Consider the following 23,818-nt stretch of genomic DNA (forward strand, 5'->3'; position numbering starts at 1 on the left):
ACAGAAGTGGCAGTAAATGTCTTATCAGCAAGGACAACAGACAAGAAGCCTACTCAAACAATCCCCTACTTTCTTGCTAGACAGTCCCAGTCAACAGCAGATATCTCACACACCTTCTGCTGCCAGACTCTCTCCCATTCTAGTGTTTGCAGATGCACTCCAGCACCCACTAACTAAATATCTCACATGTGAATTCCCAAAGCTCAAAGTCATCTTAAGATAGTGTCAGAAAAGGTGATGAAATTTGTCCTGTATTTAAAGCAGCAAACAAGGATTCTGGTAACCTGCATTCTCTGTGGTCTGTGCATCCTTGTGTAACCTGAAGTAAACCACTGCATTTTGGTGCTTCTACTCTTCACCTTTTAAATGAGGATTTCTTCCATCCCTTCCCTGTGTATTTAAGCTGCACTGACTTTTACCATGTGTTTGTACAATTGTGAAGTCACAACAGCGAAGTCACTCCTCAACACTGTCATCTTGTAGGTACTGCTCATAATCTAGACAGCTGCCAGGGTTGTCAGTGCCAAGCTGCACAGAGCTTGCTCAGAGCAAGATCAGACGACAAGGCAAGTGCAATGTTTTGGAGACTGCTGAAGCACAGGTGCAGCTCCACCAACAATGGGGCAGCAGAGAAAGGGCAGGAACCACCTCAGAGAAGTAAAGCTTTTATGATATAACACATATGAGCAAAAATACACCACCCCAGCGGTACAGTTCAGGGTTGTTTGGTCAGAGCATTTCGTAAGCTGTAACTATATGTGCATCTGCCTCAGGTCCATACAAATTCCTCTCCAGATCAGGAGCAGCTGCTCTGGGGATAGTAAGTGTGAGGGAAAGACAAGACTCTGCTGTGTTTGCTGTGTTTGCAAAGGAATAGCAAAATCGTCAGGTGCCTCTTTACTTTGACCTGGCAAGTGAGGTCCTTAAATTTTTCTGGGGCTGCTGCTGTTAAAGGTACAAGGCCTCTCTGCAGTACAGCCCATTTTTTTTCCTGGCAAGTGCTATTTTCTGGGTGACTCAAGGACTGTAGTTGTTGATAATTTATTGGATCTTTCTTCTTTCATTACCGAATTACACTGTGTAACAGACATCAGCTGACATGGCTTCAAGCCAGAGGCTGAGCATGAGGGCCCCTGTCCAAGGTAAAGTATATGAACTGAGAGGACCAAAATGTGCCTGCTGACTACAGATGGAAGGATGGCCAAACATCTTGTTCGTTTTGAGGGTTTGGGTTTGCATTTTAATGGTATCTTCACTCGTGAAATGTCTGCTGGCTGCTGCTATTGGTTTCACATAAAAAGAATCATTTCATAGTGCTGTAACAGTGAAAGCTTGGAGTTAGGGACTCTGTGGTGACTGCTAATGGCTATCGTTTCATCTCAACTCTGAATTATCACAGGTCTGAAAAACACAGAAGGAGGTATATGCTTTATGTGCTAGACTGCTGGGCCTTCAATCAATCCTCAGCAAGGACTCAAAGATCAGTGATTTGAAGGGAGTGCAGTGGTGGTCACCTAAAAGTCTCTCTATCTGGAGTTATGCTGAGATGAAAGACCGTGCTGATTTTGTCCCTAAACAAAAGGGCAGGGCTCTGAAGTGAGACTCAGCAGGTAAGATCTCTAAGACATAATAACAGCTTTCACAGAATGACCTATGGTTTCAGAGGCCTTCCGTCATTAAAATAGGAGGAAGGGATGCAACCATTTGTCCTCTTTAAAGCTTTCTGATTCTTTCTTTGAAGAATCACATTGGGGTTGCATCTACTCATGAGCTGTATGCATCATATATCTATCATAATTCTTGCTGTTACGACCCGAACTGGGAGCTCGGGGAGTCATAAAGGTTTCATGATCCCCTTGGGTTAAATTAAGGTGAAATGACAGAAAATGATTGGTTGAAATGTTTTACTTTCAGTAGAAACAACTTAAACCTGGAAAAGGATAATAAGCAATGTGGTCTCTTACAGATAAATCTGTAAGAAATTAAAAAAAAAAAAAAAAAAAAAGGAGGGGAGGGAGTCAAAGAATCTGGATCATGACCCCAGGTTCCAGCATTGTCTCAGGTCTGGTAATCCTGGGTGGTGGATGCACACCCAGCAAAGTTTTCTGTCACCTTTTAAATTCATCTTATCAGCTGACTTTCATACCAGATGAGGAGAGGTGGGTTTTCCATGAACTCATTAGAATGAGAGGTACGGAAAAGGTGGAGCATGGGTTCTTCATGTGCATTGAGGGGGGATGGGGTGTATTAACCCTTTTGTCCAACTGAGTCAGTGGTCAGGATCTCCCTCTGCCACCTTTACCTTTCCCCCAGTTACTGCTCATTTTTGCTGACTTCATGCTTCCTGGGCAACCATGCAGCCTTTGGCTCCTTCTGGGGCAGATGCTCCCCTCTTATCAATCTTTTATCTCTTCTCCAAGGACACAGTCTAGCAAGGCCTGCATCGTTTATACAAAGTATCAAACTCACACAATAGAGACAATGTTTAGTGGTCCTCCTTAGAAGATCAGGGCAGCAAACAGTTTGATGAATGTTGAAAGCATTCACCCCTTCAGTTCCTCACACTTGCCATCTGAAATTCAAATACTTCAAAGCATGAAGAATTCCCTAAATAGTCCCTTACTGCTTACAGTATGTCCGTGCCTATTTTTTCCTTAAATAAAGAGGTATTATTTGATTTATTTTCCTTTTATATCCCATCAGCAGAGAGGCCTTGAATGGAATAAGTAAATTGGAAAAAAATGTTTATAGTATCTGGCTGCTGCTGCTTCTGCTTCCTAAAGTCCTGCTCAGACTCTTCCTTAGAAATCTTTCTGTGTCCTGTCCTGGTGGAGGTGTAGAAGGTGGCCTTCAAATACGAGATGAAAACTGCAGAGTTTACCCTTGCAGAACTCGGCACTAGTGGCTCTTGCAGCATTATCTCCATTCACTGGAGTTAAGTGATGTGATTAAATTCTCAGCTAAACAATCTGTTCCTGCCTAAGTTTATCTGCCTTCCTTACTTTGTTTAAAGCCTGCTAAGTAGTGTGGCGTGGCCATGAGAGCCAGAGCAAGGGAAACCTATATTCTGACAAAAAGCTGTGATGTCAACATAAGGCTTAAAAAATGTACGTATTTAAAAATTAATATTTTGGCAGGTTTTTACATAAGTAGAATTTACACCTCTAGTGGCAACAGCTGTTAGGTGCCAGATTCTCTGAAAGACTTCTACTTTTTTTCAGTATTATGAAACTGGAACGTATAATGTGGTTTGTTTGAATCCTATGCTTTGTGAGATGAAAGCAAATATCATTTTGCAGAGACAGCTTTTATAAGGTCTTCAAAGTGCGTTTACTGTTGCTTCCATCCAAGAATTGAAACTTAGGAGCATGAAAGAAAGCTTTCTGCCTAGCACACTCATGATCAGCTTTCAAATCAATTTTCAATCGACTTAACTTCTAAACTTTAGCAAACAGTAGGCCCAATCTTGCATTCATTGAAGTAATTTTGAGATTTACCATTAACTTAAAAAGAAGGCCTCGTGAGCTGATAAGACTTAAAAATTCTAAACTATGGCTGAGCAATAAGCTGAAATTACTGCTCCTCACCCACACAGTGTTTGTCTTCCCAGAAACCTTGTTCTTTCATCCTCCTCTTTTCTTTTGTTTGTTTCTTCCTCCTTTTTCACCTAACCATAATAAAAGCTTGTGAGCTCCCTAGGATAAGGGTTTTTCCCTCTGCTATGTTCACATAGCCCACAACAATAGGCTCAGATTTCTCACTGAAACTCTTAAATATTGTTACTGAGAAGAATAATTACCTTTTTTTTTTTCTTTTTTTTCCTGAAGTTTTAGAAACTGCAACAAATATCCAGTATTTATACAAGTATCAGATGCTCATTGTGTCTTCGTGTAAGAGACAAACTTTCACCCAACAGTTGAGGCTCGCTGGTGAAAGGGTCTGTGACCCTGGGGGAAAGAACACCTTTGGCTGCACTGACACTTTGTAGTTCTTATCACTTGCAGCCAAACAGCTGTTTGGGCTTGAGAAAAATCCAATCTAGAATGCTTACCTCTAGTTCATATTCTGCTGATAGAAGTCTACTTTTAATACTAGAAATCAAAGCAAGGGAGTATTTATCCTTTTGTATTTGCCCTCCTGTAAAGCTAATTTCCACCCTTCTGTTTCAAAACAATTTAATCTCTTGGTCAAAATCCAAACATGTTCAAGGGCTGAATGCAACTGCCACACACCTGGAAAAGCTGTAGACCTACTACATCATGGTTTGTGAGCTACACCTCGGAGTGCTGTTAGCTTGGAAAAGGGGAAAATGCCAATAAGTCTTAGCTCAAAACTCCTAGTCCCCAGTAAATCTGCTGTTTTATAAATAAATAGCCAATCAGAAGTCTGTTCTTCTTTGCAAGCAATGTATTGGGGCATATGCCATTCTGAATGAAAAATTCGGTTTTATTTTACTGGGCCAGATTAGGTATTTTCCCCTGTGCACTTCAGATGCCTGTTGACCGAAAGATCTGTTCAGTGACAGAGTTTTTGAAAACTCACGAATGCCTCACAACTATAGTGCTAAAATGAAGTGACTGGGAAAGACTTCTGGTAGGAAGTGAAGCAAGCACTGTGGAGGATGAGACTAGCAGACTGCACAGATGCTCAGTGGACTTTATCAGTTTTCTATGGTTTACAAAACACCAAGTTAATTTATCAGTTAAAGATGTATTGTTTATCTCATTAAAGAAGTTACAACTAAACTTGAGTTCAGTTATCTGACTAAAATTCTTAATAAATTGTCTTCTTTAAAAAATAAAAATAAACCATCCCCCTGTATCTAGGAAGCCAGGTCTGTCTTTTTACTCATCTAAGTAAGAGAAGCTTCCAGAAAGCAAGAGAATAGCTATATTCCCTGTGTATCTTTTCCGTAGGTGACCAGGAATTATAAGGAGCACTTGCAAGCTCCTGTTATTAGGAGCACTGATAAATCACATAACAGTGGTTGGAGAACATCAAACAAATTGCTTGTGCTCTATTTCATTGTCTCAGTAGGGACTTGTATTAGCTGTTGCCTCTGAATGCCAAGCTCAAGGAGCTGTGACACTATCACTGTACTACCTACAACATTATACATTGAAGCAGAGACTTCAGATTTTTCACAGCCCTCCTGGGAGTTTAGGCATATCTCCCATAAAATTTTATTTTCATACACTGTAATCTCTGTGAAATCTTTTTCTATTGCTGCTATAACTTTTTTAGGAGAGATGAGCAACTAAATTTCCTCTTCAGGGTGTCCACTTAACTTGATTTACACAGCTACTACAGATGAACAGCTTGTTTGTTTTTACAGTGGACCCTATATATCGGATGGGTATCTCCACTCAGCTGCTGCCAAAAGGGTCAGAACACATCCGAGAGCTGGCTGTGCGCACACCACGCAGGCACACGCCCCCTGCCCCTGCAGCTACAGGGACAGGCCGGCCCCTGCAAATTAGTGGAGCTTCAGCACTTTGTCTTTTGTGACCGTCTGAAATTCTCTCATAACAAGTTTCAGTGAACTGTGCTTGTCATTTAAGCATTTCATTAACTGTATGCTAAGTCTTACTCTGTGAACTAAGTGCTATATTATATGCTGCTTCTGTCCTCGCACTTCATTTTGGATATATGCAGTACCTGGAGGACAAAGCATAGCTTTTAAGTAAGTAACTGTTGCAAGCGGATGGATTATTACGAAATAACTGACTTTAATGAATGTTTCATCCCACAAGCATTTAGTCACAAGTCTCAGTCAGAACTTGCATCTCTTTTTCCACTACAGTCAATCAACTGAGATACAAATTCATCAAAAAAAGTCTTCTTAGTTCTCATGCTCAAAGCCTGTTTGTTTAGACAATCTTTTATAATTCCAGCAAATCTCAGCACCCTTATGTTAAATACTTAGACAATATTTAGAAAGTTCTTTAGAAAAGCAAAAGTTTAATTGTATTTTTTCTCTTTTCTTCATGATTACTCCATGCTAGCAATATAGCAAAGCAAACAGCAGTATCTGACATACTACTAATATTTTCATTATTTTTCTGGAGTGAGGAAAATACCTTCACATATTAAATCTAGCTATGCAGAGACAAAATAAAACATATGCTGCTCTTGTATTTGAAATTGTAGTACTTTTAATCTGCTTGCAAACCGCTTCCATTGTATTAAAGTGATGTATTTAAAATTATGCAACCCTATTCAGAAAAAGCATTGTGAGGAAACTGTGGCCGATACTGAAATCTCAGCTTGCTAGAATTTTAAACTATTTAGAATAACCCTGGCACACAAAAAAAGCTCTAAAGTGCCCATGGCTTTTCTGAGAGAGAAAATAAAGCTCTTGGAAGCTGTGCTGTAACTGGCAAGATTTTCAAATAGTAGCATTGAGTAGGCCAGCATTCTCAGCAAAAGGGTGTGTTTGACTCATGTCAGTAGTTCTAGAAAAAAAATGGTGTCACAAACAACTTGGGGCAGGAGAGTGAGTGGCAGGGAACCTGTTGCTGTGGTGAATATAAATACAGATGTCTTTGGTCAGTATAAACCACTGAAGAAAATATGCAAGCCAAGGCTGTAAAGCTCATATGTGGTATCACACACTGAACACTTTGGAATTTCTCATGCTGCAGAAGCCTTGCCTCACATACTGAAAAATGAAGGTAGGAGGTATTTTTCCATTTATTAAAGAAACATCTTTGCTGGTTTTTTTTGTGCCAGCTGCTTAGTGGGGTAAGAAGACTGGAAACCAGGCGTGTCTTGACAATAATGCTTTTTTCCACTCTTTAAAACTACCCCATAACTAGTTGTATGTCTGGGTTTGGATTTTGTGACTACAAACTTTGTATCATATGAAGATAGGATCTATGCTTAACCTTAATTACATGCTGCTATTAAATGAACAATTGGTATAGTAGAGAGTTTTGCATTACAAGTCCTTCATACATAGGTGCTGTCAGGGACAGCCGTTCTGCTGTTCCACCTGATGTCAGGGAGAAGGTGAGCTACTCACACAACCACAAGTACAGAAAGCGGTCAGACCATTCCCCAGACTCTGCAAAGCCAGAGTCACTGCCATTACAGCCATCCTATCAGAGGATGAAGCAACCAAAATTCACAGAACTTGGAAGGTGGAGATTTTAATTTTAGTCACCCTGAGACTACACTTGCTCAGTATGACTAAGAACATTTATGAGCTAGTACCACCTTTTTTCAGCTAACACACCTAAGCAGCATTGACAGCCCAACTCAGTGTGACTGTCAGTATCAACGAACAAGGCTTTTTGTTTGTGAGCCTGCTATATGGCATAATGTTTAGTTACGAAAATGAAAGTGGTAAAATGTAAATGTTAAGACTTCATGTGAAGGTACACATCAAATGAGAATAGGTTTAATTAACTGGTCTAATCAGAAGGGTAACTTAAATTGTAACACATAGCAACTCCACCTCCTACTGCTCTAAGCTTTGTTATTTATTGTGAGGAAATAAATGAGATTTTCTACCACTGACTACTTTTTAACAATCAAAGCAAAATAATTCATGCAGCATGTAAGTTATCATAAAGGAACTCATCAGACATAGCAAAGATGATAAAAGACTTCTTTGTGCAAAACATTTTCTATGCCAATTTAAGAGACAGTCTTAAGAGCAAAACTTCATGTGTTGCAATTTGTCAGCAATTTCACTGTTACTGCTCATTTTCAAGGGGTTTCTCAAAATCCATGGTGAAACTGCTGTAGTATTGTGTAGGAACTTGGTGTTCTTTTAGAACCATATAACGTTATCTCAAAGCAATACTTTTTTAGCTCTTATCTTAGATCTAGGGTATAGTTGAAGAGGAGTAACTTCAATTTTTGAATGTACAACCAAGCTACAGTTGGTTACTGTAATAATAATAAACATTATTACACATATATTAATACACCCTAGCCTAGGTCTGCCATGTCATTGTACTGAAATGCAGTTGATTTTCTTTTTATACACATTGAGAAATCTGCCTGAAGCTTCAAGCAGTAAGAATTTGTGGTGTGAGGTTGCTAACACATCTCTTTCATGAAGACAGAGGTGTTGAGATCCCATCACTATGTGCCAGCTACCTGTAGCTGGCAGTGCATTGTCCTTGCAGTAATTTCATCCTTCTTATGACTTCATTTCTTTGCGTTTTACAACTAATTCAGCTCCATGATGCAGCTGGTTTCTTCCTCCTTCTTCATTTGTTCATATTTGCTTCTGTCCTTTACTGTTCTGCAGTTCTGGCCATATCCCTCTGCATCTGCAGTATATAGGATTTGGGTCATTTGTCGTGTTTCACTTTTCATTTGATTTGCATGTTACTCACAACACATAGTGTTATTAAAAAATAACTGCTAAGGTGATTAGTTATTGAACTGGATAATAAATGTTATTAGCCTGTTCTACAGAATGATGGTATTTAGTCAAAACAAAAGGACATCTCTTACTTATCTGGCCAAGGAAATTCGAGCCCACCCCGCTTTGAAAAGAATTTTTCATCTGCTGTGTCACTAGATGTGGTTGTGTAACAACAATTGTATCTACTTGACTGGAATCTACCTTTAGAACGACCAGCACTAAGTGAAAGCTCTGATTTAATGTTTTGCTACAGAGAACCTCTCATGAATGCTAGCTTTTAATTTCCATGAATTGCTGTTTCCATATGAGAGATAGTTTCTTGCTGCAGCACTGTAAGCCTGGCCCTCCCAAACCTGCCCTGAACCAAAATTATCTGCGGACCATTTAGGAGTTTAAAAAATAATCCTGTTTTACCATAGTGAAGAAGCTGCATGTTATGCAGGTGTTGCTTCTTGAAACACAAAGGTTTGTTCCAGGCTACCTCTTCTGTGTGGAAAATATATGTAGACTGTATGTATGAAACAAATGTAAAAAATAATGTATTACCATTTACCCTGGTAAATCAGTATCAAAGAAAGGGGAGAAAGTTTTTAGCCCAAAGAAGCTGAGTTGCAGCTGTTCTGATGAGCTAAGGAATGATGAGCCAGAAAGAACTCAGAGCTGTCGACAAGTTAGGAAGTCAGAAAAATATGTGAAATGACCCCAACACAGAAATTAGGGACCTCTTTTGTTTTGCATTAGAAAGTCTGCACATGGCTTTGAGCCTTTTTTCCACTGTTTTCTCATACATGTATCTTGTAGTTATTTTCACCTGTCATCTAATTGCAGCCGACCCCCCCTCCCCATTTAGCTACATACTTGAAAAGAAAGTGAGTATACGTCTTACTGCACACCTCCTTCATTTAGACTTCTACAGAATAATCAAAGCCTTGCTTCACCATCGCCTTCAATTATCAGGGGGTGAATGTGTCAGCTTTCTTACACTCCCACTAATTTAGATACCATTACTCCCTTCGTAACACCTGGAACACCTGCCCAGTCTGCACGTTTGACTTTTAAAGTAGCATGAAGTGCATGGGAGGAGTTGATCAACTTGGATTGTTATTTAATAGCTGTTTTGCAGAAATGCCTACAGGGATTAATTAAGATCAAGGTGCTAAACACTAAGAAGACTTACAATGAAAAGTAGTCCCTGCCCCAGAGAGTTCATAATTCTCCTTATAGCAAGTTACAACAGGTGGATGAAATAAATTAACTGTAGGGAGGGAAAGAAAAGTAGAACAATCTACTTCTCCAAGCATTTTCTGGACAGTGTGGATCATTTTCATGTATATATTTACAGATATGCTCATTTTTCTGAAGATGTTAATTTCCCTCTAATCTTAAAATTATCTCCCTGATGTCATAAAACTCCTCTTCCAAAGAAACGCATAATAAACGGGATTTGTCCTCCACCTAGTGTGTTGGATATGCTATACTCTCGCAAATCTTCAGTTCTGTCTGTCCCTTTCCAAGGACACCAAAATCTGTTATTGACTGTTTTTCAGCAGAGCAAGAGATAAAGGCAATGTTTCTGCATTTTATGCTTTAAATTAAAATACCTCAAATAAAAGCAGGAGCTGGACCATATCCCTCCTCGTGGAATTAATTTTAAAATATGTTATTATAAAGCTGTGTTAAAGTGTGAACAGATCTTGGTAGCAATCAGACATTAAAAGTTTAGAAGACTGTAATATCTAATAGGCTTATTTTTCCATTAAAAATAGGGAATACATAATTTTGTAGGTGAAGATAAGGGTCAACTTATTTCAGCCTGTCAAGTTTTATGAATAAATCTATCATCTCTAATAATACTTCTTAACAAGTTATTTCTCTCTGGTTTCCACCAATTTTAAATAACTAAAACCCATTCATGAAATACCTAGGGCCCACTTTTACTGCCACTATAAATGTTTTTCTTTTACATTGTATGCTGTGCCAAAGTAGTGTAAAACACTGCCAAATCAGAAACCTTACTGGTTGGCCTTAGGGGTAGTAACTTACCCCTGCTTTTCCATAGATGCAAAAATCACTTTCCTATACAAACAGACCACTACCTCTAAAGAAAGTAATCTGTAAGATCAGGATGTAAATAACTAAGCAAGATAAAGGCAGTGAAACATTAATCTCAGATGTAAGCAAATGAGAATTTTGCTATTTTTAGTAGGACTATAATGGGTATCCTAACACTTTAATAACATGAAACCTTGCCTACAGCACACTGTGGAATTTTTGTTGCAATAAAGTGTCCTTTTACTATTAAATTACTTCACTTTTATATATCATAATTCTTTGTGATTTAAAATATACAGTAAAATGCTTTCAAATGAAAAAAAAGAGGTATGATTGCCAGGATATTCTTAAAAAATCATTCATTTTCAGCAGCTGTATCAAGAAATTCAAAAGTCCTCTCGAAAAAAACGCAAGGTTAATACTGAAAATGACACCTTCTTGCTTTTACTGGAGCCCACCTAGCTGCTCAAAGACTTGGATGATTGTGGTACGAAGTAGAGAAAACATACAGAACAGTAGACCTTTGTAGCACAATATTTTTAGTTAGCAGCTAAACATACACTTTTATCGGAGAGATGTAATTTTTATCTACCTGAGGGTTAGGGATGAAGACTTTTCTAGCATGCCCTGCTCTGAAGTCAGCACATCTGATCCTTTTGTGCACTTCTGGTACTTTACACCGGGCTGGTGTACATCCACTGTAGGCAGAAGTCGCCGTCTACACTGCCACAGCTGTATGAAAACTACATGGCAAATACATTAATGAAGAGAGCAGTGGGAAGAACAGAATGATAGAGAGACAGCAAGAATATCAGAGACAACATACCCATCCAGGCCTCCTCTAAAACCTATATGCTCTGGAAACAATGACGTATGAAAATGTCTTATTAGATGCTAGCAATCAGCTCTGACTTTGAAAGCCTTCACTGCTTACATCAGGCTTGGATATTAAAATGCAGAATTACTTAACATATCCTCGTGCTGTGGGAAACTTTCCTTGTAACTAAACTAGGTGACATTTACGTTTGTTCAGACGTGAGCACGGCTTCTATCTCTATGCCAGGAGTCTAAGAGGAGGATTTCATACACTCAGTTATTCTCAGCTCCCCCGGGACTGTTTGTCTCCTGTTTCATAGGGACAAGTGAAAGGCAAGAAGAGTACAGTGAGATCAAACAGCCGGGCCTGAGGCCTCGGACCACTCTTATTTAGGCCACAACAGCAAGAAACCCCACTCACAGCACCTCCCTCCCCTCTAACTTCGTCGTACCGGGGCCTGCAGAGGTCCCAGGCGGTGGGAAGAAGGCAGCCAACGGGCTTTGCCACAGCCGCTGAGGCACGAGGCCTCGGAGCCTGCGATACTTGCTGCGTCACTCCAAGGGATCAGGAGCTGTACGGCCATTTACGGGGGCTCTGACAGCAGCACCGACCGCACTGCGGCACCCAGCCCCCCCGGGCAGCGCCCTTCACCCGGGGCTCCCCAGAACCGCTCCGGGGGGCGGGGACGGGGGTGCTGGGGGCCGCCGCCGGAGGGGAACGGCCTCCGGCCCGCCGGCGGCGGTGGGTCACGTGGTCAGGGCGCCGCGGGGGGAGGCGGGGCCGCCGGCTGCCGCTTTGAAGCCCGTTGCTAGGCTACAGCGGGAGACAGGGCCGGCGGGGGGGGGGGGTGACGCAACGGCCGGGCCAGCAGAGTGAGGCACAGCGGCGCCCCCATTGCCGCCCCGGGAGGCTTCCCTCGGGGGCGCTTCCAGCGGGAACGGGCGGGCGGCGATGGGCGTTGCCGCCCCCGTCCGCGGGCTGCGCAGCCCCGGCAGCAGCGCAGGTGCGGCGTGAGGCGCCGCCGAGACGTCTCTTAGGCTGCTAGGGGGCGCGATTAGAGTGACAGCACCCACGTCCAATGAGCGCAGGCGCCTTCGGCGAAGGGGCGGGGCGCCAAGGCCTGCGGGGCGCTGCCGCCCGCCCGCCGCAGGGGGCGAGTGGCTGCTGGCGCCGCCCGCCCGCCGGGGCGCGGGAGCGGCGGCTTTCCCCGAGGGAGCCGCGTAAGGTAGTGACTCCGCCCCGCGGGGGGAGGAGCGGGGTCGCTCAGGTGGGGCGTTGGGCGGAGGGCGGTGCAGCCCCCGCCGCTGCGGAGGCCGCGGCGCCTTCCCGGGCTGCGCTCGGCCCCGGCGTTCGCTTGAGGACTGTAAAGAAGAATGAGGTTCTCCGATGAGTGGCTGGTGCTGGCGGCCAATAGGCGAGGCGTAGTGCGCCCTTCTCCCCGCCCCCGCCGCGCGGCGGGGCCAATGGGGGCTGGGGGGCGGGGCGCTCGGGGGTAGGCGCGGGCTGGGAGGCGCCCGGCCGCCAGATGCGGGGGAGTCGCGGCGGTGGCACCGGCAGCGGACCCGGCGCGCGAGCATGGGGTGGCGGGCGGCGGTCGCCTCCCCGCGCTGAGGGACGTGCCCGCCAGCGGGGCCAGCCAGGCGGTAGGCGAGGGGCGGCGGTTGGCGGCGGGGCGGCGGCGGCAGCGGTGGTGGTGAGGAGCGCAGGTGCTCGGCGAGCTGCAGTGTCGGTACCGGCCGCCGCCGCATCGCGGGGCGGCAGAGCCCGCTGGGCCGGGTTGAGCTGGGCTGGGCCGGGCCGGGCGGGGGCCGTGTGGCGTTCCGCGTCGTGCTGCCTGCGGCCGCCTCCGCAGTCGGGGCGGCGGCGCTGGCGGTGGCCGGCGCGTCGTGGCCGCGGAGCCCCGTCGGAGGCGGAGGGGGGTCAGCTGCGGGCTAACGCCGCTGGTGTCGTTGGCAGGATCCCAGCCTAGCGCGGCGGCGGGCGTAGCCGAGGGAGCCGGCCCCTGCTCGTGGCAGCCTGCTGTCACCTCCCCTGCTGGCAATGGGGAATGGACTCTCGGACCAGACACCGATCCTCTCCAGCCTGCCTTCGTTCCAGAGTTTCCACATCGTCATCTTGGGACTGGACTCCGCTGGAAAGACGACGGTGCTCTACAGACTGCAGTTCAATGAGTTCGTCAACACTGTCCCCACTAAAGGATTTAATACGGAGAAAATCAAAGTGACGCTGGGCAACTCGAAAACGGTCACTTTCCACTTCTGGGACGTAGGCGGCCAGGAGAAGCTGAGGCCGCTGTGGAAGTCGTACACAAGGTGCACCGATGGCATTGTGTTTGTGGTGGACTCTGTCGATGTTGAGAGAATGGAGGAGGCCAAAACAGAACTTCATAAGATCACTAGGATATCTGAAAATCAAGGAGTGCCTGTCCTTATCATTGCTAACAAGCAGGACTTGAGGAACTCTCTCTCCCTTTCTGAAATTGAGAAAATGTTAGCGATGAGTGAGCTGAGTTCTTCAACTCCCTGGCATTTGCAGCCTACCTGTGCAATCATTGGAGATGGACTCAAAGAGGGACTGGAGAAACTACATGATATGATAATTAAGCGAAGGAAAATGTTGAGGCAGCAGAAAAAGAAGAGATGAGTTTTATTTTGACCTTTCTATTTTAGAGTAGTTACTTGGTCAAAATTTGACATAAGACAGCTTCCAAACCCAGGCCTGCTTGTTTGGATGCCGTTAAGTTAGCTACGTTAAACAATCAGTTGCACAACCTTGCCGTGTGGAAGGCTGTGCAGTTATGGAATTTTTTTTTTTTTTAAAACTAGTCTCTTCTGAGTTTTATGGCTCTGCATTATTTCAGAAGCCCTAATAGATGATGTAATACTATCAGGAAATGGATGGGTGGGTATATGTGACATGGATGTCTAAATAGCCAAATAAAATGAGGGTTTTTTGCTTAGTGTTGTGTTCATATGTTTGAGGGTGCCCTCTGCAAGCAATTTGCATTGAAGGTGTTCTGTGTTTTTAAACTTTTAATGCTCGTAAGTGGAGTGTTTAGGTGAACATTATACAGCTTTAAAAACATGTATGAAGCTAGTAACCCATTCTTTTGAGAGGCTGTTTTTTACCTTGTTTGGGGATTTCTATGAAAGCTTGGCTACATGTGTAGGGTTGTTGGGTTTTTTTTTTTAATTTGGCACTTTGAATTTGAATCCTGTTCAGTTCAAATACTTGAAGTTTCAAGTGCTGTGGATTCTTCAACTGATAAAAGAAAGACTTTTTGACAAGTGAAAAATGTAGACAACATGCTGGAGCATGAAAAAGTGGTTTCCCAACATATAGCATGTTTTTGGTATGTAAGGTTTTTATTTTTTAGAAGTAGCCATTCCTCATTATGCAGTGCTAATCAGGTTTAAACTGTTACTCAAAATTAGTAATTTATTTCTGGATTATGAGTATTATGTCCTGCTACTATCAAGTTAAAAGTAAATTAATTGCAGTAAAGGAGCTATAAAGAACAACTCTGGCTGCTGTGGTTCTAACCAGCGCAGCATTCTTTGCTCTACTGGTGACTTTCCTGGCAATAAAACAAAATTATAATGAAGTAAAGATGGAGTTAGAATTAGCAGAGCACATCTTGTATCTCTCCGAAGTACCCCATTTTATTAAAGTGGTATTGCTATGTCACTTTCAACGTATGCTTTTTTTTTATTGTGACTCTTAAAGTATTTTGTGGTTAGGAATGTAATAATGCTTTATACACTCAAACATTTGACACTACCGGGGGTTGGGGGGAGGGGGGAGTGGGGGAAGAAGATTTTCAAGATGGGCCTGTGTTCTGCTTTAATTATGCTTTAAGCTGTTCTTGTTTACAGAGTGTGCAAACAGTGTTAACTGGGCAGGATAGTGCTTGACGGAAAAGGGAGGGTAGTTTTTCTTACTGGTACAGAGCTTCAAGTGACTCTTTAGATACTTGGCTAGCAATTAAAAGGGCTAAAACAGAGCCTGGATTTTTAAGACTAACTTTAGTGGTGCTGTAAAAATTCAGAATGTTAGATTCTCTTTAAACTTTTGTTGGAAATACCAGATTAAAAAAAAAAAAGTAAAAAAGAAAAAAAGAAATAGCAAAATCTATTTCCTCCTCTTACTCAACCAGCAAAGTAATAGACTTTTCTTACCTGCTGCCATGTATCAGGAGGATGACAGCTACAAACATGAATGTCAATCAATGTAACTTAGGTATGTTTGAAAAAAAAAAAAAAATCAATCTTTTTAACCAGCAGCTGTTCGTCCAGGAGGTAACCAAAAATGCACTTTAGTGTCTTCAATAACTGAAAGTGACAGCTGTTTTTTTTAAATGACATCTTGGTCCTTTTTGAATAAACTGAAGTAGCTTCCAGTGGAGCTTTTGTATGTTGGTTATATATGTACCTGCACTGGTGACATTGTAAGTCACTTACTCAAGTAATGTCTATATTTATAGAAATGTGGATGACTTCTTAAACCTCAATAAACAATTCAAAACAAGCCTGCAGAGAGAAGGTGTCTGACTTCTTGTACTGCAGCGGTACGTTCTTACCAGCTTCTGTGCATGTGATGTTAGTAACAGTAGAACTGTTTCTGTTGAAAACCAAAGGTATAAATGTGGTGAGGCTCGTAAACGTCACAGTGTTATAAATTGCAGGTATCTCATTAAAAACTTTAAATGAGTGGCATGTCTGTATATTCACAGAAGAAATACTAACTGCAGTGACTCCGTTCTGAAGTGATAGATCTTGCATAATTCGAAAAATCTTATGTGGCTGAACCTATTTTGTGTTACATGCAATATTTAATAGGCGATGTTGGGCATTTATCACATGTACTCACAGGTGGTACTTAATTTAGTATCTTCAGGATCATATGTCTAAAGCTGTCCGAGGGATTCACGTGTACTTAAACCTTGGGTGAATTTCCTCCTAGGATTTAAGTAGAATGTGTCAAGAGATATGAAAGCTTCTAATTAGTTTCAGGACCTGAACATAGGCAAGGCAAACTTCATTTAGCCTGCAAATCAAAATGGCTAAGTTTGAGAGAGAAGTTTAGATATTCTCTTGCAAACCTGATTTTTTTTTTCATGTCTGTTTATGTAACTGATTGCATGTCAAAATGTAGGTTACTGACAGTCAGTCTTGAGGAAAAAGTGCTGCTGAGCCCTATGAATTTGGGTTGTAATTGGTATAACATTGGCTAACACAGGGCTACTAGGCTGAGGCTGGCTCTTCCGTATGCAGTGAACAAACTGTATGATTCCAAATAATTGCTTCATTTAGAATATTCATGAGGCTTCTATTGGGAACAGTTGAAAAGGCATCCTGCTTGAAAAAGTCAACTGTTTTATTTGTATTAAACATGCTAGTGTTTATCTGGTGACAGTCTAAAGTCTTATGTGTATAAAAACTTAAGTGAATGATTTTGAATACAAAGACATGACCGATCTGTAGCACTCTGGGGGAAGACGTGAGAGAGGGTGGGGAGTAGTGTTTCTAAAATGTTATTGTTGTTACCGTGTGATATTTAATACTGACTTGGAAGTAGAAGACTTTGGGTGGGGGATGAGTTTCATATTCAACCTATACCTTTATCTGTACCAGAACTGTTTTGCTGCAATATTACAGTAACTGAGTAAAATACACAAATGTAGCTGTACCTCCAACACTGTGTTCTGTCTTACTATGACAAAGTCTTCCACTTGAACAAAATGCTAATTGCAAGTAGAGCATTTGGTATCTCAGCCAACTGAGTTTCTGCTGGCAGAGTTCTGTCAGCCTGGGATCACTTTCTTCCGTACGATGAATTGACAGTTCTGGCCTAAATACTGGTATGTGTAAGAAAATCTTGAGAGGAGCTGAATAAGCAGGTGTAATTTTGTTACAATGTTGGAGTTGCACAACTTAAATTTTAAAATAATTTTTGCTAAAATAGGTTACAAATTGCACTGTTCTTCAAGGCATTGAAAAAGTTAAGTATCTTTAACTGCTTCTACTTTAAGGAGGTATGGAAGTGCATTTAAATCAGTGCAGCACTGTCAAAAACAAGCCACAAGGTCTTGTAACCTTATCGCTGTTGTCCTAGCTTACAAAAGTTGGTATGACATTGCCTCAGCTGTTTATAAACATGCAGTCATTTAAAGTTAACCAGCCCTCAGGATCTGGTCTCTGTTTTCTAGCTGTGTAGCTGTGTATTAGCTTATGACCATTTCAGCTAGAAAAAGTACTGTAGGATATGGTGAGAGTCCGTCATGTTCTTGACATGACTTTAAGTTGTGTTGTGCTGAATGTGCATTTACATTCGAGAAAATACAAATAATGGTTTTCAGCTACGTGATAAGTGAAACCTTTCTTCTAATTTTCATGTTTTATTGAGACATGATTGATCCTTTTTGTGTGGAAAGCAGTACCCACAGCCAGCCCACAGTTCCCAGCCTGACTTAGTTGGGTGCTTCCGTACTACCTTACAGAGCACTTTGGTCCTGTAGGAGTTTACTACCAGAGACACGGTAGTCACAGAGCAGCCAGGAGCTGGTAGCAGTCTGGTCGGGCGGGTGCTAGCTAAGTCCTGGACCCCAGCAGGTCTGCATGAGGGCAGCTCTGCCTTCTTGAGGGGGGATTATCTGCATCTTGGATCATCTGTTTACAAATAGCAGGGTGTTAATTAATGTCTGGCTGAAACTTTTTGTTAAGAGATGCGTGTCATTCTTGGCATGGGAGGAGGATTTAGATACTGTGTTAATGCTGCAAAGAAGGATTTGGTAAAGCAGAGTGTGAAAAACATAGCCAATCTGCATATACTATATATAGGGCACTGCCCCTAACATGTAGTCTTGATTCAGCTGGGTGGATTGCAATGCATGAAGGCTAGCAAACGTGTGCTCATAATGCTGTCTTCCTTTAACTTCTGAGAGAGAAATCTAGGCATGAATCAGTGCTTTTTGGATCAGTGTTTTCGATCACTTCACTGGTGGGTGACTCATCTTTTGAGAGGGTCACAGTTTACAACCTCGTAGCTTCGTGTCCCCGAGCTAAAAACAATTCTTGTCCCTACTGGAGGGGATGTGTAGGGGAGCTGTGAATGGACATTGTCTTCTGTTTGCTTACTCTGGGGGATAAGGAAAGCATTTATTTTTTATTTTCTTTAATCCTGACTGACATAGGTATGTAAAGGCCAGCCCCTCTCATGCTGCTCTGTAGGCTGTGATTATTTTTAGGAGCAGTACAAGACTGCAGAGCTGTGTGGATAAACTCTGGAGTGTGTTTTTAAACTGAAGGGAAATACATGGCGTGACTTCGCAGCAGGGTTACACCTGGGGTTGTCATATGGGCTCCCACAGCCTTCCTACCTATCTGAGAACAAAATACAGGGCTGATACATAGCTGGTAACTTTGCCTTTCTTCATAGCATTAGTCAGGCTTCTTAAACCAACTGTAAAGAAGCAAACACAGTTTCAAAGACCTAGCTGAAAAAAATCCCAAGCAGCGAATTAAGGACTTGAGTTTCTCCCTGCCAGTGCCCTGTTTTATTGGGGCTGGCTATGAGTGACTGCAAGTACCCGTGTGGTGGCTGGGGGACGCTGCCTGCAGCCAGCCTGCTCGCCGCCGGGCCTGGTGAGTGGCACAGTCACCAAGTAGTCACATACTGAATTTATTCAAAGGCAAAGCCAAAATCTAAGGAGAAAAAACAGGCAGGGAAGCCAGACAGTGCTTCCAGACTAAATACCTACTTGCAAACAACTCAGGAAGGTAAAAGATGATAATCCCTGAGCTGTGAAGATTACATATTTACACAGCTGTTCAATCAGAATTAAGAGCTAAAGATGACAGAATAGTTAGAAAGGAGAAAGTCAAGTACAGTTGTTGGCTGTGGGGTGTGTGGAGGAAGAGAAGACTTGAAACTGTGGGGTCTTCCTAGCTTTTCAAAATATATTGAGCCTTAAGGGAAATAGATATGCTTTTAGGCTGCTTAATTGGTTTAAAAATCCTTATTGTTTTATGCACTGTAGTTTTCCTATTGCTGAAATGAAACAATAACTCATTTAAGAAAGCCACCTAATCACCACATTAATCTCAGAGTGCACTGACAAAGGAGAAGGTTAGCAGGGGTGTTGAGCCTTGTTAAATGTGCTGACGGCTCCTGGCTGGCTCACAGGCTGCTGTATTTCAAGGTCTTTTCTAAAAATAGCGGAATGGTAGAATTTAGGTCACGCAAGGTAAAGGTGTGAAGCCTGATACCTCCAGACACCACACACAGTCCTGAGATGCCACCAACCCTGTAACTGCTTATCTTCTGTTACCACTTTATGAATGATAAATAAAAATAATTTCCTTTGGAGTGTAACATTTTCATTGCTTTCCCATTCCAAAGTCATTTGTCCTGAGAGATTTAACAGGTTTTGATGCTGGAATGTCATTGAGTCGGGTGTTACAGGGATGAGTTTGTAACTGAATAGGGTTGGGAAAGTGTGTTCACTGCTGCTGCGGTGACTTTGGTTAGCTAAAACCAGTCTTCTTGTAAAGCTGGCTTAACATGGACATAGATAACCTAAAAGAGGGACATTTTCTAAAAATATTTTCTTATTTCTAACATTAGCTGAACTCTGCTGATCTTATAATTATTGAATGCCGTTGTAGGCTTGGGCTACCACTGGTTTTTTGACACCAGTTGCATGATGATCTTTAAGATGCCTTCAACCATTTGCAGACTGTAACGTCTCTACAGTAAGACTGCATTTATATATCCATGATGTATGTTTTTAGCTATTTGAGGTGTTTCTGTGGGTCAATTTAGTTTTTCAAAGAAACCTGATTCTTTGTGAAACATAGATTATCAATGTCTCAGCAAACACAATTTATTCCTATTTGGTTCCAGTTACAAGTGATAGGGTAAAATGGCAATCTGCAGATTATTAGTAGCACTATTTCCCTTAAACTCCAGCTATTGAGTTTCTATTTGAATCAAATATATTCCATTTTTCTTGAATATACTGTATGTTGTATCGGAGATTAATTGTGCTAACCTGAGAAATACTAGCCTCCCTGATTTTAATTAGCTAGAAATTTGACTTGTACATTTAAAGTCACTGTAATTCAGTTATAATCAGTCAGGTTATGCTGGAGACAAATGGGATTCATGGACTGAGCCCACACTGATGCTTTTTGACAGATCTCATATTGCTACTTCAATGCGCATGCATTACCCTGTGCTATGGTAGCACTGGTACCAGCAAACTATATTTCTGTGTTATTCAGCAATTGTATCTCTGCCACTTCATCATAACTTGCTTATATACAATGTTTGCTTATGTCCTGCTATTGCTGTAATCATGATAGAGGACCATTTGAAAAAATTCTGTATAAGGACTCAGCTGTACATCGCAACTTTAAAACAAATACACCAAACTACATGATACAAAATACTGGAGTTAATGCTGACAGCTGGAAGTTTAAGACTGAAGACTGGTCCAGCCCAGCTACTGCATGCTGGTCATTTTATACTTGAAATCTCTTCATCTACGTGTAAAGCAAGAATCTCATAGTTGCTCTTACATTTAAATTCATGCTTAAAAGTGCGTATTAAAATATTACAGAAACACAGTGTAATGGAAAGTAATAGACTTATAACAGTAATTTGGATTTATCAATTGACTTGTAACATATTTGTGTTCAATAGTTAGGCATCAGGAAAACGTACCATTTCAGATGCACTTGAGAGTTTAAAAATACAAGTTCAACGTACTGTATTATCTCTGACTGCATGAGCTCCAGCTTCACAGGAAAAAAAAATATCACCACAGTTTAAAATAATAATGTATTTCATATTCATTGGTGAATAAATATTTATAAACTGGATCATCTGTACCTGATTTTTGTTTGCATTTGACCATAGCTATTAAGCAAAAGTACTCAAAATTATTCAGTTTTATGTTTGAATTACATTGGGATAGAAACATAGTCTTCCTTAAATCAGGTATATGAAAGTTTTCAAGTAAAGATGATATGCAAAGATCTTGAGTTAAAATAACACATCATCTTAAAGTAAGCTTTTATTTGAAATAGTAACGAAAATGTCTGGAAATTCTTTGGAAGAGATAGCTTTATTTTATATAGTACAGTGAGAGAAGTATGTTACAGTGATTTCAGACCTCAGGATTCAGAGGGTCTCCTGTTCTCAGTGCCTTTCTTTGGCTGTAATGAATCAGTCTGCACAGGATGTGGCTGCTAACAGATGATAATGCAAAGTGAAGGGCTGGGCCATGAAAAGCCCCAGGGTGGCTCAGCGTGGTGCTGAGTTCTCACGAAGAGCTGATTGCTTTCCAAAAATAAGAACAGGAACTAGGGCAGATAATCCATGTAAAATGCACTTTCCACCCTTAGACATTCACAACAATTTAGTATTTTCAGCATTACAGAGCTTTACATGTTGATTACATACATAATCCATCTAGGCACACACACCTACCTACTCACACTTCTCTTGCATTCTTGCAAACCCTGTTTGTGAGAATTTCTCTGGGATCCTGTTTTGTGGGTGTAATTTGAGAATATATAAATAGATTCATGTTTTCCCATCATTTAAACCCAAATGTGACTGCAAACATGATAGCACTAGAAATATGATTCTTTGAAATAATTTCCTCAGTTTTAAATCTTTCATTTTATTAGGATAAGGTAATCTGGGCTGTTCACACTGCATATGAACCATGCTGTTGTGGTGGCATTACCACTGCCCAGAGTTCAGGTTGCGTCAGCACTTCTTTTATAAACATAAATCCTTATTTCAGAAGCTTAATAACCTAATAAGCCCTGAGATTTCACACTTGTCTGAAACTTGGCACAAAGTATTAATTTTGCCTTTTACCACATTAAATAAAAATCTATATTAGTGGGGAATATAAATAAACAACAAAAAAACCTTATTGCATGTTGCTGCATTTTCTAGCTCAACATTAATTTTGTTTATTGAAATGAAGTGAACTCACAGTTCCAAATGGAAACCTTTGAACATTTTTTAAGTTAAAAGTTGCAATCATTAGCATTTGCAAATCAGATCTACACACATGACACAAACTTGTGGAGCTCAGAGTGAAATTCTCTCATCAGTGGCAGCAGAGCTATTCCTATACAGTAACAGTTGTAAGATTGGATATATACAGAGAACAGAAACAGACATACCTTTCCTTAGTTTCTTTAATATACAATTTCAAGTCCTCTCATTCTCTAAGTGCATTTTCTTAGTAGTGGTGATGTGTAAAAGTAAATGCAGGGTTTTCTCTGTCTAGTGGAAAAGCCCATGCTTATAAAATTTCCAGGCTGTTTTCTGAACCATCAAAAAAAAAAAGTCGTCTCAGTGGAAGTACTGAATCTTTTGATGTTTGCTCACCCCATCTAGATAACCCTGAGATTACCCTAAGGGTTACTAAGGGCATAGCTTGCCTGGGCATAGTATCTTCTTGCACAGAAGAGCATTTTTTCTTAAAGGTAGAACTAATACAGGGATCCTGTATTAATGATGGCTTTAGTGTGACCTAAATCACTTCTGGCTTTTTCCTTATGGGTTCACTTAAGCCTCTGCACATGGGAAGTAGAATCCAAGTGTTTGAATCTGCAATATTTTATCCTCCCTTTGCATTCATTTTAACTGTGCATACATGCCTACACGAAGCAGCCGTTGCACTTCCTTACCACGGAGCATTAATCTACTCGGACTAGGCATGCTCTTCACTTTTACTTTGCCCAGCAAATTTTACAGAGAGCACAAACCCTATGTAGGTTCTCCTTCCTTCCTTTCAAATAGCGACTTCCACTTTCAGTGGGATGGCCATGATTATTTATTTTGTGTTGGAAAATCCTTGCTCACTTCAAGTGCTTTGGGTTAAGTTTAGATTACCCTTCCCCTCAACCTGATTTCTTGTTCTTATTTACTTCCCTAAGGAAAGTTTACCATGTCTATAATGCCCTCCCAGGAGCAGTGCTGTGGGTTTATAGTATAATACAGGCACAACAGTCAGGATTGATTTTACCTAATATTAGACTTCAACCAATTAGGTGCTTTTTTGTATAGTTTAGGCACCTCTATATGCTTTTATCATTCATGGAAAGAAATGTGTTTGTCTAGGGTATAATTCATATTAGCTCAGGAGTGGTATCTAAGGCAGGTCAGATAAATCACCATGTGGCATGGCTTGTTTCTCTCTCTGCTCTACTGAAAGCATAAGCTGATTAACTCAAATAGAGACTACCTGCCTTTTACACTGTCTATATTTATATTCTAAATGATAGCCCCAAATCTGTGCCAGCTACTCTGCTAGAAAATGCAGGTGTCTGCCATTTGAAATCTGTGTCAATCTGCGACAGCTGAGAGGCTCTTGCAGTGCTTTTCCTTAGCAAAGCCACCTGAGTGCTTCTGGGTGCTGGTCAATCAATGATCACACTGTTTGTAGAAGGAAAATACAAAGACCAGTATATTAATACATATTAAGAAAAAGTGAAGTGAAAGCTTTTATTTGCAGTGAACATTACATTTCACAGTCC

At 41.5% G+C, this 23,818-nt stretch overlaps 1 protein-coding gene and 1 long non-coding RNA gene across 3 annotated transcripts; one reads left to right on the forward strand and one right to left on the reverse strand.

The window, feature by feature from the left end:
* Positions 1-5,733: 5,733 nt before the first annotated feature.
* LOC141957988 (uncharacterized) lies at positions 5,734-11,969 on the reverse strand. 2 transcript variants are annotated; one of them, XR_012633217.1, is made up of 4 exons: positions 11,704-11,969; positions 11,028-11,178; positions 8,798-8,891; positions 5,734-8,285 (listed from the first exon to the last, which is right to left on the reverse strand). It is a non-coding gene; the product is annotated as an uncharacterized LOC141957988 (long non-coding RNA). The 2 variants fall into 2 exon arrangements; XR_012633218.1 differs by lacking the exon at positions 8,798-8,891.
* Positions 11,970-12,749: 780 nt separating this feature from the next.
* Positions 12,750-15,962, forward strand: ARL4A (ARF like GTPase 4A). The gene is made up of 2 exons (XM_074900352.1): positions 12,750-12,895; positions 13,209-15,962. Exon 2 carries the CDS (start codon positions 13,293-13,295, stop codon positions 13,893-13,895), a length of 603 nt encoding a protein of 200 aa, XP_074756453.1. The 5' UTR covers positions 12,750-12,895; positions 13,209-13,292; the 3' UTR covers positions 13,896-15,962.
* The last annotated feature ends 7,856 nt before the right edge of the window (positions 15,963-23,818 follow it).

Source organism: Athene noctua, chromosome 2 (assembly GCF_965140245.1).
Source record: "Athene noctua chromosome 2, bAthNoc1.hap1.1, whole genome shotgun sequence".
NCBI classification, from domain to species: Eukaryota; Metazoa; Chordata; class Aves; order Strigiformes; family Strigidae; genus Athene; species Athene noctua.